The sequence below is a fragment of the Lepus europaeus genome, chromosome 12 (assembly GCF_033115175.1).
Source record: "Lepus europaeus isolate LE1 chromosome 12, mLepTim1.pri, whole genome shotgun sequence".
NCBI lineage: Eukaryota > Metazoa > Chordata > Mammalia > Lagomorpha > Leporidae > Lepus > Lepus europaeus.
The window spans coordinates 38,364,160-38,382,567 of NC_084838.1; the positions used below are offsets into that span (position 1 = coordinate 38,364,160).

Consider the following 18,408-nt stretch of genomic DNA (forward strand, 5'->3'; position numbering starts at 1 on the left):
TGGTAGTTATTGAGCAGTCAGACTTGACTTACCATACATTCTTGATGGATAGCAAAGAAAGTAATACACAATCCTGGTGGAGCACAGTGATAAATATTGTAGTAACAACCTACTTTTTGACATTTGCTGTATTACAGTCCTCCTGTCAGGCGCCAGAGAGGAAGAAGGGATCGCCTATCTCGACATAATTCCATTAGTCAAGATGAAAACTATCACCATCTCCCTTATGCACAGCAGCAAGCAATAGAGGAACCTCGAGCCTTCCACCCTCCGAATGTATCTCCCCGTCTGTTACATCCTGCCGCTCATCCACCCCAGCAGAATGCAGTAATGGTTGACATACATGATCAGGTACAGTAGCAGAATATCCTGGAAATACGGAAGGTAAAAAAGGTTGAGATGACTTACGAAAGTTGGTTCTTTCCTGTGTATTTCTTTTCATTTTACGTAAAATGCAGCTATTTTAGTTAAGTTCCCCTTATTCCTTATAAGAATTGAAACAAATTACACACAGCTTCAGAGAAGACTGTTGAACTGAAAATAATTAGGATCAGGGTTAGGAAAACAAATGACTTTATGTCATAGTTGTTTAGAAATTAGTGATTTAAGATTAATAAATATCAGACAGCTGGTGGTTTGAGTACATTAGCCTATCTCTGTTTCCTTTCCTGTTTACTCTGGGATAGTTCAGTAAGCAAGACAGTTGGGTACATGTTTGCTTACAGGTTTCTACACTTCCAAGGAAATAATGGAAATCTCAAGAACTAGGTGACTAGCTGAACAGAGAAGTTGCTTGTCATCAGAGCCTGCAGGTGAAGACAAAAAATTTGTGGGCCGGCGCCGTGGCTCAACAGGCTAATCCTCCGCCTTGCGGCGCTGGCACACCGGGTTCTAGTCCCGGTCGGGGCACCGATCCTGTCCCGGTTGCCCCTCTTCCAGGCCAGCTCTCTGCTGTGGCCAGGGAGTGCAGTGGAGGATGGCCCAAGTGTTTGGGCTCTGCACCCCTTGGGAGACCAGGATAAGCACCTGGCTCCTGCCATCGGAACAGCGCGGTGCGCCGGCCGCAGCGCGCTACCGCGGCGGCCATTGGAGGGTGAACCAACGGCAAAGGAAGACCTTTCTCTCTGTCTCTCTCTCTCACTGTCCACTCTGCCTGTCAAAAATAAAATAAAAAAAAATAAAAATAAAAAAAAAATTTGTGATTTTCTGTGGAGTTTGAGGGCAAGAGAGATGCATATCTAAATATGTCCCCATAATGTGGCTAGATGTTCAGGATTTAAATAAAAAAGTTTAAAAAAAAAAAACTTGCACATTTATAGACGTGAGAAATTAAAAAGGAAAGCTAACCAGATGTTTTTAAAAATTTTATTTGAATTTTTTAAAAATTTTATTTATTTATTTGAGAGGTAGAGTTACAGACAATGAAAGGGAGAGACTGAAAGAAAGGTCTTGCATCTGTCTGTTGGTCCACTCCCCAGATGGCCATGATGGACAGAGCTGAGCTGATCTGAAGCCAGGAGCTTCTTCTGGGTCTCCATGTGGGTTCAGGGGCCTAGGTGCATGGGCCATCTTCCACTGCTTTCCCAGGCCATAGCAGAGAGCTTGATCGGAAGAACAACCAGGACTAGAACCAGTGCCCCTATGGGATGCCTGCACGGCAGGCGGAAGATTAACGTGCTGCGCCAAAGCACCAGCCCCTGAATTTTTTTTAAGATTTATTTATTTGAAAGGCAGAGTCATAGAGAAAGGGAGACTCAGAGAGAGAACTTCTATCCTCTGGTTCACTCTCAAGAGCTAAGCTGGTCTGAAACCAGGAAAAGGAACATCTTCCAGGTCTCCCATGTGGGTGCAGGGACCTAAGGACTTGGTCCATGCTCCACTGCTTTCCCAGGCACATTTAGCAGTGGAACAGCTGGAACTTGAACTGGTGCCCATATGGGATGCCGGTGCTGCAGGCAGTGGCTTTACCCTCCATGCCACAGCACTGGCCCCTTGAACGACAGAGTGACAGAGATAAAGAGATCTTCCATCTGTTGATTTATTTTCCAAATGGCTGCAATAGCCAGGGGTGGTCCAGGTCAAAGCAAGGAGCCTAGAGCTCCATCCATGTCTCCCATGTGAGAGGCAGAGTCCAAAAACTTGTTGATGATCTGTTGCTTTCCCAGGCACATTAATGGGAACTGGATCAGAAGTGGGACAGCTGGGACTTGAATTGGCACTCTGATACGGGATACCAGCATTAAAAGTGACAAGCAATGGCTTAAACTGCTGCATCACTAACACCTGTCCCAACAGCAATATTTTTCCAACCTACATTATTTGTGGCACCGTAATATAAGCTATAACTCATAGGTGGAAAATTGATTAAAATGACTGGGACCAGTGTTGTGGTGCAGTAGATTATGTCACCATTTGTAATACCCATATCCCATCAGAGTGCTGGTGCTGGTTCAAGTCCTGGCTTCTCTGCTTCCAATCCAGCTTGCTGCTAATGCACCTACTAAGCAATGGGTGATGACTCAGGTACTTGAGTTCCTGCTGCCCACTTGGGAGACCTAAATGGAGCTCCTAGGTTTGGCCTGGCCCAGTCCTCGCTATTGTGGCCATTTGGGGAATGAACCAGCAGATGGAAGATCAGCCTGTCTCTCTCCCTCCCCCTCCCAGTCACTTTGCATTTTTAATAAATCTTTTAAAAATGACAGTAAAATATCTGGAGCAAAATTATAAGTTAAAGAAAAAATCTTTGTGTTAAAATCAGAGGAAATCTTCATTCAGAGTTAATGGGACACACCTAAAGAGGTAGCACAAAATCTCCAATCCTGGTACCTTGTGAGCTTTATTAAAGGGAAAGAGCAAATGTAAAAAAGAATAGGAAGATAATCACATACCTCACATTTAGGAAACTTTTGGAGAAATTTCTTTTTCTTTTTTCTTTTTTTTTTTTTTTTTTTTTTTTTGACAGAGTAGACAGTGAAAAAGAGAGAAGGGTCTTCTTTTCCATTGGTTCACCCCCCAGTGGCCACCCACTGATCTGAAGCCAGGAGCCAGGTGCTTCTCCTGGTCTCCCATGGGGTGCAGGGCCCAAGCACTTGGGCCATCCTCCACTGCACTCCCGGGCCACAGCAGAGAGCTGGCCTGGAAGAGGAGTGACCGGGACTAGAACCCGGGGTGCTGGCGCTGCAGGCAGAGGATTAGCTTGTTGAGCCACAGTGCCGGCCAGAAATTTCTTGAATTGTAAAAAGGGCTAAAATAAGCATCTCTGTGATGAGGAATGTTGAGAAAATTAAGGATTCATTTTATCTCATAAGTAGTAAAAGCTCAAATACTAACTTAACTATTATAATGATAATTTCACATAAAATTCTTAGAGGGGGGATTAAAAGAAAACTGAAGTTCTGCAAATGATCCAAATAAAATACAAATAATAATGAAGTACAGAGATTAACCATTGAAAAAGTACTACATTTGGGTGACCTCACAGCTGGTTTTTTTGTTTTTTGTTTTTAATTATTTATTTGAAAGAGTTTCGGGGAAGGAGAGAGAGAGAGAGAAAGAGAGAGGGAGGGAGGGAGAGAGGGAGAGAGAGATCTTCATCTGTTGATTCATTCCCCAAATGGCCATGATGGTTGGGATTGGACCAGGCTGAAGCTAGGATCCAGGATCTCCATCTGGGTCTCCCACATGGATGCAGGATCCAAGAACTCGGACCATTTTCTGCTGCTTTCCCTGGAACATTGGCAGGGAGCTAGGTGAGAAGCAGAGCTGACCAGTGCTGCAGTATGAAATCTGGCATACCACAACGCCAGCCAGCCCTACTGGTTTGTTTTTTTCTCTAATAATGTAAGGAACAGTAATTTTAATAATACACAAGTGATTCCAGGCTTTTATAAAAAGGCAAGTTCTGTATTTTATTATGTCAGTGTAATTTAATAACAAAGCAAATTGAAGGTAATAATCACCATAAAAACTTTAGGAAAAACCTTACACACATAGAATTTCTAAATGTAGGCATTTGACCTAGCAGGTCAGACAGTGCTTTGGATACTCAGCCTGATTCTGCCCCCAATTCCAATTTCCTGCTGGTATGCTCCCTCAGAGGCAGTGTTAATGGCTTATATTTGAGTGCCTGCCATATGGGAGCCCTGGATTGAGTTTCTGGCTCCTGGCTTTAGCCTGGCCCAGACTTGGCTGTTTTGGGCATTTAGGGAATGAACCACTAGATGAGAGATGTGTTTCTCTCTGTCTTTCAAATTATTAATAAGAATTTCTAAGTAAATGTCTAGAAAACACAATTTAGCAATGTGTGAATAGAACAATACCCTATGATCAAATAATGTTCCAAAAGTTTACTATATAAACTTTCATATTGCATCAGGAAATAGTAGAAAAATCATGATATTTAAATCAGTACTTGGTGAAAAGGCAGGTAAGAAAGAAATTATTTAAAACTAACAGCAGATACCTTATTCAGTTATATCAAAATAAGCAACTAGAAAGATGCTGCTCTGTCCATTTTTATTTAATATTGTTTTAGAAGTTTTAGTAAGTACAATAAAATAATGTAGTGGAATTCAAATATTGAAAGAAATAATTGTATCTTTTCACCCTTCCATGAGTAAGAAAAACAAAGTGGAGGGAAGTATATACCAAGTTTCATTTTATACAGCATTATAATTAAATATGTATAACAGAAAAATACATGGAAATATATACCAGATTTGGGGTGGCTGCTCAGGTGAGTGATAGGATGGTAACAGTGAGAGAAGGAGCCAAAGAAAGAAAAGCAAAAGGCTGAACTTAGAAAAGGTGAGGGCTCGTTTATGTGATGTGGCATATTGGGTCTCCATATTGAGAAATGAATAGACTATAGTAAATAACCAGACAGTTCAAGCAGAAAACCTGAACAGACCAACAGCCATGGCAGAAATTGATATGGCCTTTAAAGAACTAGTAATTCCTATTTAAACTATTCTAATTCCACATCACAGAAAGGTAGGAAATTTCCTAGTATATTTGATAAAGCTAGCATTACCATAGTAATAAAACAAAATCTAATAACAACTAGTTTCCCTCTTGAATACACATATGATTTTTAAAGAATAATCTGGCCTGGGGCCGGCGCTATGGCGTAGTAGGTGAAGCCACCAACTGCAGTGCTGCATCCCATTTGGCGCCAGTTCGAGTCCCAGCTTCTCCACTTCCGGTCCAGTTCTCTGCTGTGGCCTGAGAAAGCAGAAGATGGCCCAAGTCCTTGGGCCCCTGCACCCGCATGGGAGATCCAGAGGGGGCTCCTGGTGCCTGGCTTTGGATTGGCGCAGCTCTGGCCATTGCAGCCAACTGGGGAGTGAACCAGCAGATGCAAGACTTCTCTCTGCCTCTCCTCTCTCTGTGTAACTCTGACTTTCAAGTAAATAAATAAATCTTTAAAAATAAAAACACCACACTTACTACTTAAAAAATAATAATCTGGCCATGGGTGTAGCACAGCAGGTTAAGCTGCTGCCTGCAATGCTGGCATCCAGTAGGAATATGGGTTAGAGTTTCAACTGCTTCACTTCTAGTCCAGCTAGCTCCCTGCAGATGTGCCTAGGGAAAGCAGCTGAAGATGGCCCAAGTACTTGGGCCCCTGCCACTCACATGGGAGACCCAAGTGGGATTCCAGGCTCCTGACTGGCTCAGCTATGGCCACTGCTGCCATTTAGGGAGTGAACTAGCAGGTGGAATATCTGTCTCTTCTAGACAGATCTACTAGAGTTAAGGTAGATAAATACAAATTGATATGTCAGTATCAACAGTGATTTGACGTATAAATAGAAAAAAAATAACTTATTGACAATATAACAAAATCTACAAACTTATAAAAGAAATTTGAGGAATAAATTTGGTAAAAATAATATATTTTCATAAAGAAAACTGCCTTTTTTTTTTTTTTTTTTTTTTTTTGACAGGCAGAGTTAGTGTGAGAAAGAGAGAGAGAAAGGTCTTCCTTCCGTTGGTTCACCCCCCAAATGGCTGCCACGGCCAGCCCACTGGCCGGCATGCTGCGCCAGTCCAAAGCCAGGAGCCAGGTGTTTCCTCCTGGTCTCCCATGTGAGTGCAAGGCCCAAGCACTTAGGCCATCCTTCACTGCCTTCCGGGGCCACAGCAGAGAGCTGGACTGGAAGAGGAGCAAGCGGGACTAGAACCTGGGGTGCTGGCACCACAGGCAGAGGATTAGCCAAATGAGCTGCGGCGCTGGCCAAGAAAACTGATTTCTTGAAGGACAGGATTGTAGTCTTTAACGTAGTGGCATAATGTTCCTGGATTAAAATGCTTAATGTAAAATTAAGTTCATTGTAAAATAACAAAATTTAATAGAATTATAATGTATTTTTGGATAAAATTATTTGACTTATATACAAGAATGAATGTGAAAATGCCCCCCTAACTATGGTGTATGAGAATAATAATTATTCTAGTAAGGTACTATCATCAGAACAACATGAAATTGATAAGAAATAAGCCCAGGAATATGTGGGTACTTACTGAAGGTAAAATAGAGATGGTGCTTCAGTTTAGAGGAAACGGGGAGGTTTAATAAATGGAATAGGGTCTAACTATTATTCATGTGCAAGAAAAATTCAAGCCCTATTTCACACTGTAAACAAATTCACTGGAATTTGAATTTATATGTAAAAAGTAAAAGATTTTTAGAAAAGTTAGGAGCCCATTTGTATAACCTCATCAATAACAAACTCTAATGCTAAACTTTGACTACATTTTAAAATGTAGGATTATGAAAGACAAAAATATATCATTAAATAAAAGGTTTAAAAAGGGCTGGTGTTGTGGCATAGCAAGTAAAGCCACCATCTGCCATGCAGGCATCCCATATGGGTACCCATTCATGTCCTGGCTTTTTCCACTTCGATCCAGCTTCCTGACATTGGTCTGGGAAAACTGCAGAGGATGGCCCAAGTGTTTGGGCTGCTGTACCCATGTGGGAGACCTGGAGGGTGTTTCTGGCTCCCGGCTTTGGCTTGGCCCAGCCCTAGCTATCGTGGCCATTTGGGGAGTGAAACAGTGGATGGAAAGCCTCTCTATATATCGTTCTCTGTAACTCTGACTTTCAAATAAATAGATGTTTATAAAAAATAAAAAGGTTTGAAAAGATAAAACTGGACTGGGAAAATATTTTTTTAAAAGATTTATTTATTTGAAAGGCAGAGAGAAAGAGAGGGAGGTGTCTTCCATCTCCCAGTTCACTCCCCAAATTGGACCTGGGCTGATCTGGGACCAGGCAACTCCTCCGGGTCTCCCATGCAGGTGCAGGGGCCCATGAACTTGGGCCATCTTCTGCTGCTCTGCCAGGCCATAATGGAGTGTTGGATTAGAAGTGAAGCATCAGGGACTCGAACTGGTGCCAACATGGGATGCTGGCAGTGCAGGCGGCGGCTTTACCCACTACACCACAGCGCTGGCTCCAAGGGAAAATAACTTTTTGTTACACGTGATAAACAAAAGATTCATCTCTAAATTGGAAAGTACAGCTGGTTATGACTTCTAGGAAAAAAGATCAGTGAGCAAAAGATTATTTACAGAAAAAAAATCTAAATGGTTAATAAACATGTTGAAAATAATTGACCTTGGAGCCAGCACTGTGGCACAGTGTGTTAAACTGTTGCCTGCGGCACCAGAATCCCATCTGAGCACTAGGTGAGTCCCGGCTGCTCCACTTCTGATCCAGCTCCCTGCTAATGTGCCTGGGAAAGCAGCCGAGGATGACTTGAGTGGTTGGGCCCTGTACCATCTTGGAAATTCTGGATGAAGCTCCTGGCTCCTGCCTTGGCCTGACCCAGCCCTGGGAATTGTGGCCATTTGGGGAGTGAACCAGTGGATGAGAGATCTCTCTGTGTCTTCCTCTAATTCACCTTTATATAAAATAATATATATATTTTTAAATTGATCCCTGTAATCAGAGAAATGCAAATTCAAAGCAAGTAGGCCAATACTTTTTTTTTTTCTCTCTCTCTCTTCAGATAGGTAAGCATAGTTGTAATGCAAATAAATCTGGGTTGAGTGGAGACGCTGGGAAATGGGCCTTCTTTCTGGGTCGCAACTGCGAGTGTGACTTACATCCAGCCTTCTCCAGGTGATTGGTAGTATTTGTTATTATTATTATTATTATTTTTTAACAGGCAGAGTGGACAGTGAGAGAGCGAGAGAGAAAGGTCTTCCTTTGCCGTTGGTTCACCCTCCAAAGGCCGCGGCTGGCGCACTGCGCTGATCCGAAGGCAGGAGCCAGGTGCTTCTCCTGGTCTCCCATGAGGGTGCAGGGCCCAAGCACTTGGGCCATCCTCCACTGCACTCCCTGGCCATAGCAGAGAGCTGGCCTGGAAGAGGGGCAACTGGGACAGAATCCAGCGCCCCAACCGGGACTAGAACCCGGTGTGCCGGCGCCGCTAGGCGGAGGATTAGCCTGTTGAGCCACGGCGCCGGCCGGTAGTATTTGTTAAAAACAAAAACCCTTAAAATACATTTACCCCTTTACTCAGTAATCCCTCTGAGATAAGTACAATTAATATTGAGATTATTCAGTAATATTTTTTTCCTCTCTCTCTTTTTTTTTTTCTTTTTGACATCCAGAGTGGACAGTGAGAAAGAGACAGAGAGAAAGGTCTTCCTTTTCCATTGGTTCACTCCCCAGTGGCCGCTGCTGCCGGCACACCGCGCTGATCCGAAAGCAGGAGCCAGGTGCTTCTCCTGGTCTCCCATGTGGGTGCAGGGCCCAAGGACCTGGGCCATCCTCCACTGCACTCCCGGGTATTCAGTAATATTTTTAACAAAGGATAATACTACTTTGTATTGCTTCAAAAATTGGAATTAAACAGTGTTTGTTGTTGAATGTGACCAAGTATTAACAGATGCAAGCTGTAGTTTTTCCCAAAGTTTGATCTTGAGGAAAGTTTCTTTCCTACTGTATAAGACAGACTTGAAGAATTGATATAGCAATCTTTTATTCTTTTGGGCTTCTTGAGTCTCTTTAAGGGAAGAGTTTGTTTAGTTCCAGTTCTGTGGAATCATACACATTCTTTCCTCTTCAAAGAAAACAAATGTTCTGTCAACACTGTTGAAGATTGTGAAAATCGGTACACCTGAGAGGCGGGAGAGCACTGAATGCCCAGTGTTAATTTTTAATAGTTAACATTTTATCCAATATTTTTCTTTCCTAATAGCTCCATCAAGGAACCGTCCCTGTTTCCTATACAGTAACAACAGTGGCACCACACGGAATTCCCCTCTGCACAGGCCAGCACATCCCTGCTTGCAGTACACAACAGGTCCCAGGATGCTCTGTGGTTTTCAGTGGACAGCACCTCCCTGTCTGTAGTGTGCCTCCTCCAGTAAGTCTGTGCCTTTGTTACCATTAGATCCTACTTACTAAGCACACCAGCCTGGATTTGCTTTTGTAATCTGATTCAGAAAACCTTAGGATGGCTAAGTGAACTATATGAGCAAATAGATTCTTTGTAGCTTTATTTCCAGGGGGCAGTTTTATTGCAAACACATCATTATAGTACATTAGCTTTAAAACTTGATATATTTTTACATTAATTATCATATTTGAATACCCTGAGAGTCAAACTATGCTTCCTCATTTATCAACACTGTTTATAATTAAAGCTTGTTAAGGGTTGGCCTCGATCTGAGAGTATAATGGTCAACAGCGGTAGTGCCGGCACTGACTAGGTCTCCGTAGGCACTCACTGTGGTAGACCTGTGATGAAAATAATGACATCTCTGAAAATTTAAATGACCTGCTTAATGTTGTAGAGATAGTCAGCATAGGAGGGCAGAGACTCACCTTTCTGCTTCGTACTTATGCCCTGTCAATCTGCCACCCCTCCACCCTATTTATCTCACAAATGAAGGTACAGAAATATAGAGGACTTCAATAAGGTCAGTGGTGTCTTCAAAGGAAAGCGCTTGGCAGGATCTATCTAAATAGAATACCCTGGCCTGAATGTGTGGTTAAACAAACATACATAAACCAGTGCAAACTTACACATTCATGTGTCTAATCTTGGTTTCTCAGTAATAGAACCATTGTGCTGAATTTCCCAGTGAAATGCTGTGAAACTGTAAAACAGTTGTGAGTTGTACTATAGAGAGAAAAATTTCTACAAGATAGAAAAGGAGAGTTTCTTAGAATAACAGCATCCAGTACTTTACTAGCAGATATAAAATATATTAGTGTTTCATTGCTTATATAAGCTGCTGAAGACTTTTTTGTGTAATTTTGGGGGTGCTTTGGCAGTGACTTCAATCTTACTATCATTTTAAAATATTCCAATATTTTTAACCAAAAAAATAATGATTTCTCTTACAGATGCTTCAGGCATGTTCAGTTCAGCACTTACCAGTACCATATGCTGCATTCCCACCCCTTATTTCTAGTGATCCATTTCTTATACATCCTCCTCACCTTTCTCCCCATCATCCTCCTCATTTGCCACCACCAGGCCAGTTTGTCCCCTTCCAGACACAACAGTCACGATCGGTAGGTATCTCTATTCTTACCTAACTCCCAAAATGTTTAGACCAGACAGATATTTAGTGAGTTATTGCATTTGAACACTATAAGGTGGGCATTCTTATGGTTCTTAAAGAGGTAAAGGAATCTACAGACATATAAACTAGTGTACATACCTATACCTTGGATTATTCTGGTTTCTTAACTTTTTCTAGCTATTGTAAAGTCACTTGACTAATTGAAAACCTTCATCTGCAGTCCTTTAAAGAGTAAATTTGAAGATTCTTACTGTACTTTTTTTTTTTTTTTTAAAGATTTATTTATTTGAAAGTCAGAGTTACACAGAGAGAGGAGAGGCAGAGAGAGAGAGAGGTCTTCCATCCTCTGGTTCACTCCCCAATTGGCTGCAATGGCCAGAGCTGCGGCCAATCTGAAGCTAGGAGCTAGGAGCTTCTTCCAGGTCTCCCACGTGGGTGCAGGGCTCCAAGTACTTGGGCCATCTTACAGTGCTTTCCCAGGCCAGAGCAGAGAGCTGGATGGGAAGTGGAGCAGCCAGGACTCAAACTGGCGCCCATATGAGATGCTGGCACTGCAGGCGGCAACTTTACCCGCTATGCCACAGCCCCGCGCGCCCCCCCCCCCCCACCTTTTTTTAAAAAGCTTTATTTGTTTGAAAGAGTTACATAGAGGAGAGGGGCAGAGAGAGAGAGAGAGAGGTCTTCCATCTGCTAGTTCACTCCCCAGCTGGCCAGAGCTGTGCTTATCTGAAGCCAGGAACCAAGAGCCTCCTCCGGGTCTCCCATATGGGTACAGTGGCCCAAAGACTTGGGCCATCTTCTGCTGCTTTCACAGGCCATAGAAGAGATCTAGATGGGAAGTGGAGCACCTGGGACTTGAACCAGCACCTACATTGGATGCCAGCACTGTGGGTGGCGGTTTTACCCACTATGCCACAGTGCCAGCCCCTTCATGTATTTCTAAGTTGGAAAATGAAAACATTATAAAGTTGCTTGTAGTCAATAGATTATTTATATGCATTTGGCAAGTAATTTAACTTCTTCTGAGCCTCTATTCTTTGTGAAGTCCTGTTTTTCTATGTTCTGATGAAAAGCAGAGGAGGTAGGCTGTTAAGGTAGTTAATTCTGTTCTGGGGCTGGAATACAACTGAGATGCATATTATTTTGAGGGGTTGGGGAAGGTAAGTATTGTGTAAGTAAAAAGAGGGCACAGGAGAAGGTTACATTTGGATGGCCAGACTTGGCATCTGACTATCAGACATGAAGGGGACACAGGACAGAACCTTTGGGAATTGTTAGAGGGGATGATTTTTGCTCCCTGGAAGAAACCTAACAGTTTGTTGTAACAGAGCCTAACCATCATTTACTAAAGGCTTCTGCATTATGCCAGGTACCAAACCAGGGGGATGAGCTTCCCTGGCTACTCTGAAAATTATAGTAGCAATGACAGAAGTTTGTTTTAGTAAAAACATTAGAACTACTACAAGAAAATCTTTTCTTAAAATAAGATTCATGTCAAGCTGTTCTCCATAGCTTCTCATATCTGTAATTTGGAGTTATTTAAAAGGTTCAGTTTCATAGTCAATCAGGACTTAGGTTTAATGGTGTCACAGTGTCAGCACTAGTGATTTCTTTCAAGCGTGGGTAAAGTTTCAGATTACAGTGTTAGTATTTATATGAGAATAATGTGTTGCTGTTCTGTAACTGAGGAAGTCAGACCAACACTTGAAAATGCATGTGCTCAAAATAATTGAAGACATCTGGTGGCTGGCATTTGAGTGCTGGTTCAAATCCCTACTGCTCCTCTTCTGATCCAGCTCTCTGATAATGAGCCTGGGAAAGCAGCGAAAGATGGCCCATGGGCTTGGGCCTTGGCCAAAACCTGGACTGAGTTCTAGGCTCCTGGCTTCAGCCTGTCCCACCCATGGCTGCTGTCATTTGGATAGTAAACCAATGGATGGAAGATCTGTCTTTCCCCTCTGCCTTTCAAATTTAAAAAAACAAAAAACCATATCAACACAAAAGTAATTACCCAAATGTTTATAGCAACATCATTGCTAATAATCCAAGTGGAAACCATCTAGATGTCCATTAGCTGGTAAGTGGATGAACACAGAGTGGTCTGTTCATACAATTGAATATTAGTTAACCATGAATCTGTATGATGGATGGACTTTGAAAACATTATACTAAGCAAAAGAAATGACACAAAGGCCACATATTATATTTCTGCATTGATAAGAAATGTGCAAGTTAGGCAAAAATCTATATGAATGGAAAGTAAATATCTCTGAGGGGAGAAATAGGTAGGTAGTTTTTTGTTTTTGTTTTCTTAAGGTTTATTTATTTATAAAGGAAGAGTTAGAGTCAGGGATCTTCCATCTGCTGGTTCACTCTCTAAATGGCCACAACAGCCGGGGCAGGGCCAGATCAATGCCAGGAGGCCAGAACTCTGTCCTGGTCTCCTGTGTGGGTGGCAGGGGCCCAAGCACTTGAGCCATCTTCCACTGCTTTCCCAGGTGCATTAGCAGGGAGATGGATCAGAAGTGGAGCAGGCAGGATTCAGATTGGCACTCAGTGCTCACAGGATGCTGGCCTTTTAGGCAGCAGCTTAATCCTCTGTACCTAAGTGCCAGCCCTGGGTAGTTTATCCTAACTGGTATGGGGTTTTTTTTGTTGAGGTGATGAAAATGTTTTGGGATCAGTGGTAATGGTTGTATGAACTCTATAATATATACAGGAACCCTTGAGTTGTTCTCTTTTTATACTATGTGAATTGTTTTTCAAAAATCGCATGCTGTGTGGTTTTCTCAGCACTGTGTGCTTTAAGAACATCGTTTTAGTGTTGTTACTTTTGAGATAGGCTGTGAACCATGTCACATGACAATACTTAAGGGCTTTATCCACCAGTCATTTGGTTGCTTTGTGACAGTACCAAGATTGTGTCTGATGTCAAAGCCCATAATCTTTCCACTACAGCGTAATGCCTTCTGTACCTTTTCTCATTTAGCCATGTTTCAGATTTATAAATGTAACCCATGTTCTAGTGTATCTATGAAAGGTTAAGTGTCAACATTTCTTTCTGTAGGGTTGGGATGCATGACTAAAAGAAATGGTTTTAACTTCTTTATGACCGACTTACTAGATAACTTTTAGTCTTTCCTTCTTAAGAGAAATTTCAAATAATAAATTATCTGATAATAGATAATGGAACTGGTTAGTAACAGGTTGCAGAGACTTTTTTTAATTGAAATTAAAGATAGGAAGATTTTATTGTAGTCTGCATGAAGAATGTGAACATCAAGGGTTGCTTGGCCTTAAAGACATTTTAGATTTTTTTTCTGCTTTTGATTATTGTAAAGCACAACCTATAAAAACACTGAGAATAAGTGTTTATTTTCTTCTTCAGCCTCTGCAGAGGATAGAAAACGAAGTGGAACTCTTAGGAGAACATCTTCCAGTTGGAGGTTTTACGTACCCTGCATCAGCTCATCCCCCAACCTTACCTCCATCAGCTCCTTTGCAATTCTTGACACATGACCCTTTGCATCAAGAGGTGTCCTTTGGAGTAGTAAGTTTCCGTACATCATTATGGATTTATTACTTGCTCTGACAATAACTTATTCTGAGTTATTTCAGCAAACATTTTTACAATTTTAAATTTTTATAATTTTACATGTATTCTTGAGAACATTCAGTTGGAAAATTAAACTGATTGTTGCATCTACTCATTAAATTTAAGAAATAAGTAATAAATAATTAATAGCACTTGAACAGTTAGTAAATGTGGAAATATTTTAAATTCTTTAAATATTTCCTCCCTGAAGCCTTATCCTCCATTTATGCCTCGGAGGCTCACTGGACGCAGTAGATATCATCGATCCCAGCAGCCAATACCACCACCCCCTTACCACCCCAGCTTGCTGCCCTACGTGTTGTAAGTCCTTTCTTTGTTATTGTAATGGATCTGCATTTTGAAACTCTAGATTCTCTTTGTCATACAAATATCTATTTGGACTGTCACTTGGGATGTTTGTTTTTACTTAATGTTAAAGGGTTGAAGTTGGGGTGAAGAGCCAGTTAAGGGTGAAAGAGAAAGAAGAACAAAGATATGGAAAAAGTTTAAGATTTTGTCCCTTTTATAGCTGACATCATTTACTGCCATTTGCCATCACTTGATTATCCAGCACTTTTGATGCCTTTTGGGAGGGGGTGGGGGACAAAGGAGAAGACAAGTTCTTTCTTTGTCTTAGAACTACTCTGTTAGGATTAAGTGTTTCTTACACACACATCATAGTCCAGGAGGTGATTCAAGGATGGTTTGCAAGCTTCCAACTCTGAGGAATGGTTCTATAGCAACCTTAAAATTGTACAGCTTCCTCTACATGACCTAAATGGCTCCTCAGCCTCTAGCCATCATGTCCATATTTCCAGCTATCAAAGACGGATATGGATCCCACTGCCTGCCTGCTCTGCTCAAGTATATTTCCAGAAGCTGCATGTATTACTCCTGCCTCCTTGTCTCATTGTCTGGAAACTGGTCACATGACTGTAATTACCTTCTAGGAAACATAGGGTTTATGGTCTTAATACTAGCAGGCCATCTGCTTAACATCACACTGCTTTGACAGTTTCAGTGTTCTTTTCTCTATTTTTTAAAAATCGGATAGTCTCTGATTTTAGAGTCTCTCAACCTCATTTTTTTTTAAAGATTCACTTATTCATTTGAAAGAAATTTTCCATCTGCTAGTTCACTCCTGTCACTCATATAGGAGATCTGGATTGAGTTTCTGGCTCCCAAATTCAGCCCTGGCCTGGTCCTTGCCTGGGCTGTTGCAGGAATTGGGGAGGGACTGGCATTGTGGCAGAGTAGGTTAAGGCTCCACCTGTGACACCAACATCCCATATGGGTGCTGGTTTGAAACCAGCTGCTTCCACCTCCAATCCAGAAATTCGGGGAATAAACCAATGGATAGAAGCTCTTCTTCTCTCTCTCTGTGTGTCCCTTAAATTAAAAAACTTTGTATGTATGTGTTTTTAATTATTGGAGTTTTGGTAGGGAGCATAAAATCTAGAAATGAGTTGACATTAACAATACTGAAACTTCTAGTCTACATGGTATATTTCTGTTTATTCATCCTTAATTTCTTTCTAACTATTTTTGCAGTTTTACTCTACAGGTCTTAGATATGTTTTATTAATAAATGCATCTCAAGGGGTTTTGGTTCATTTTTGAAAGATCTATTTACTTTTGGGGCCAGCGCCGTGGCGCAGTAGGTTAATCCTCTGCCTGCAGCGCCGGCATCCCATATGGGCATGGGTTCTAGTCCCGGCTGTTCCTCTTCCAATCCAGCTCTCTGCTGTGGCCTGGGATAGCAGTGGAAGATGGCCCAAGTGCTTGGACCCCTGCACCCACATGGGAGACCGGGAAGAAGCACCTGGCTCCTGGTTTCAGATCGGCACAGCTCTGGCTGTTGTGGCCATTTGGAGAGTGAACCAATGGAAGGAAGACCTTTCTCTCTCTCTCTCTCTCTCTCTCTCTCTCTCTCTCTCTCACTGTCTGTAACTCTGTCAAATAAATAAAATCTTTAAAAAAAAGTAAAATAAAAAAATTTACTTTTTGAAAGGTGGGAGTGAGGAGAGAGGGATCTTCCATCTCTTCTGGTTCACTCCCCAGATGGTTACAACAGCCAAGGCTGGACCAGGCTAAAGCTAAGACCTCCTTCCAGGTCTCCCACACAGGTGGCAGGGGCCCAAGTACTGCTTTATCAGGTGCATTGGCAGGGAGCTGGATTAGAAGTAGAGCAGCAAGACTTAAAATTGATGCCCATATGGGATGCCGGTGTCACAGGCAGCGGCTTAATCAGTCCCTCCAAGTTTGTTTAATACTGTTGTAAATGGCATGTTTTTTATTGTTGATTATTAACTGTTTGCGACTAGTAAAATTAGCATCTTTAAACGGTTACCACTGATTAACACTGACCAACTGACCATTCTTCATCTTTGTAGCGCTGGCCTTTGTCCCTTTGTTCTAATCACTGAGTTAATTTACTGGCATATTAATGCTGATGTGGCCCCTTTTTTTATTTTGGACTTCAGATCAATGCTTCCAGTGCCACCTGCCGTGGGCCCAACTTTCAGCTTTGAATTGGATGTGGAAGATGGAGAGGTAGAAAATTACGAGGTTAGTAAATAAACTGTACATTAATATGGGGAGTATTGCATACATAGAAGTACTGTTCTACTCAACTCTTTGATCTAATTTAATATTCAGTGAATTATTCATTTCAAGGTATAAATATGTCACAAAAACTGTTCAGCGACTTTAAGGATATTTGAATGAGTACCACAGAGCTATGACACTGAGTAGGTAGACTTTCATGCTCCATTAGAATTTTTTAAAATTAATTTATTTGAAAGAGTTACAGAAAAAGAAGGGAAGACAGATCTTCCATCTGTTGGTTCATTCCTCAAATGGCCAGGGCTGGGCCAGAAGCCCGGAACCAGGAGCTTCATCCAGGTCTCCAGATGGGTGCAGGGGCCCAGGCACATTAGCAGGGAGTGGGATGAGAAGTGGAGCAGCCAGGGCTTGATCTGGTGCCTATATGAATGTTGGCATCACAGGTGGCAGCTTAACCTGCTATGCTACAACACTGGCCCCAGCTCCATTAGAATTATATACAGTTCCATTGGTGAAATGCAAATGATAATTGTGACTTTTGATAAATGTTCTGGAAAGATTTTGTGGAAGCAGAAATGTTTGGGCTGGATCTTGAAACACAGGGAATTTTGTCATGCATGATTGAGACTAGGGGGGTGCCAGTGCTATGGAATGTGTTAGTATGTCAGTACTTCATTCCTTTTCAGTGATGAATTATAGTCCAGTATAAGGATACACACTTTTTAAAATTCATTCAACAGCTAGTGGACATTTGGATGGATTCCAGTTTTGCCCATTAGGAATAATGCTGCTATAAATATTCACGTGTAAGTTCTTAAATGGGGGGCCAGCTCTGTGGCACAGCAATTTAAGCTGCCGCCTGCAAATGCCAGCATCCCGTATGTGTGCTGGTTCTAGTCCCAGTTGCTCCACTTCCAATAAACAGCTCCTGCTAATAGTCTCAGAAAGCAGTGGAAGATGGCCCAAGTGATTGGGCCTCTTGCACCCAGGTGAGAGACAGGGAAGAAGCTCCTGGCTCATAGCTTCAGATTGGCCCAGCTCTGGGTGTTGTGGCCATTAGGAGTGAACTAGCAGGTGTCTCTTCCTTTCTCTGTAACTCTGCTTCTCAAATAAATCTTTAAAAAAAGAAAAAAAAGATTGAGGCAAGGGCATGAACATTTGGCATGGTATTTAAGATGCTGGTTAGGATGGGTGCATCCCATGTCAGAGTGCCTGGGTTTAAGTCTTGGCTCCACCCCCAGTTACAGCTCCATGTGAGACAACTAGATGGAGTTCCTGGCTCCTGGGCATATTGGGAATGAATCAGTAGATGGGAGCTCTGTCACTGTCTTTTTCTCTGAAAACAAAAAATGGAGGCAGGGAAGTACAGGACATTCTTATAGAAAAGCATATACAGTCTGTGGTTCAAGTCAAAGGCAGAAAATGGGGAATTCGATTGAAAAGCTCACTGGATATCCTTTCAGGCCTTACTAGAAAATGGACATAATCTTGAATATTGTTGGGCAGAAGTACCCACTAAATGTGTTTGATGCTTAATGGCAACAGATCTCTACCTTTGAGAATCAAACTCTGCTAGTAAAGGAATAAATGGGAATAGTTGAAATGATGTCTTAATAGGTCAGGCAATAACTAATAAAACTATGCAGGGTCTGAACTTGGGGAACTTCAGCTGGGGAGCTGTCCCCAAGGCAGAGTTG

At 42.0% G+C, this 18,408-nt stretch overlaps 1 protein-coding gene and 1 long non-coding RNA gene across 4 annotated transcripts in view; one reads left to right on the forward strand and one right to left on the reverse strand.

The window, feature by feature from the left end:
- Positions 1 to 18,408, forward strand: part of RNF38 (ring finger protein 38) — a 142,986-nt gene that overhangs the window by 114,748 nt on the left and 9,830 nt on the right. For all 3 annotated transcript variants that reach the window (XM_062207960.1, XM_062207961.1, XM_062207963.1), the window contains 6 exons: positions 138 to 351; positions 9,216 to 9,383; positions 10,370 to 10,540; positions 13,940 to 14,101; positions 14,358 to 14,467; positions 16,630 to 16,714. In XM_062207960.1, the coding sequence (XP_062063944.1) occupies positions 138 to 351; positions 9,216 to 9,383; positions 10,370 to 10,540; positions 13,940 to 14,101; positions 14,358 to 14,467; positions 16,630 to 16,714 (910 nt within the window). The remainder of the gene's footprint in view (positions 1 to 137; positions 352 to 9,215; positions 9,384 to 10,369; positions 10,541 to 13,939; positions 14,102 to 14,357; positions 14,468 to 16,629; positions 16,715 to 18,408) is intronic.
- LOC133771718 (uncharacterized) overlaps positions 1 to 18,408 on the reverse strand; it is a 93,105-nt gene that overhangs the window by 7,136 nt on the left and 67,561 nt on the right. The gene's annotated exons all lie outside the window — the stretch shown is intronic.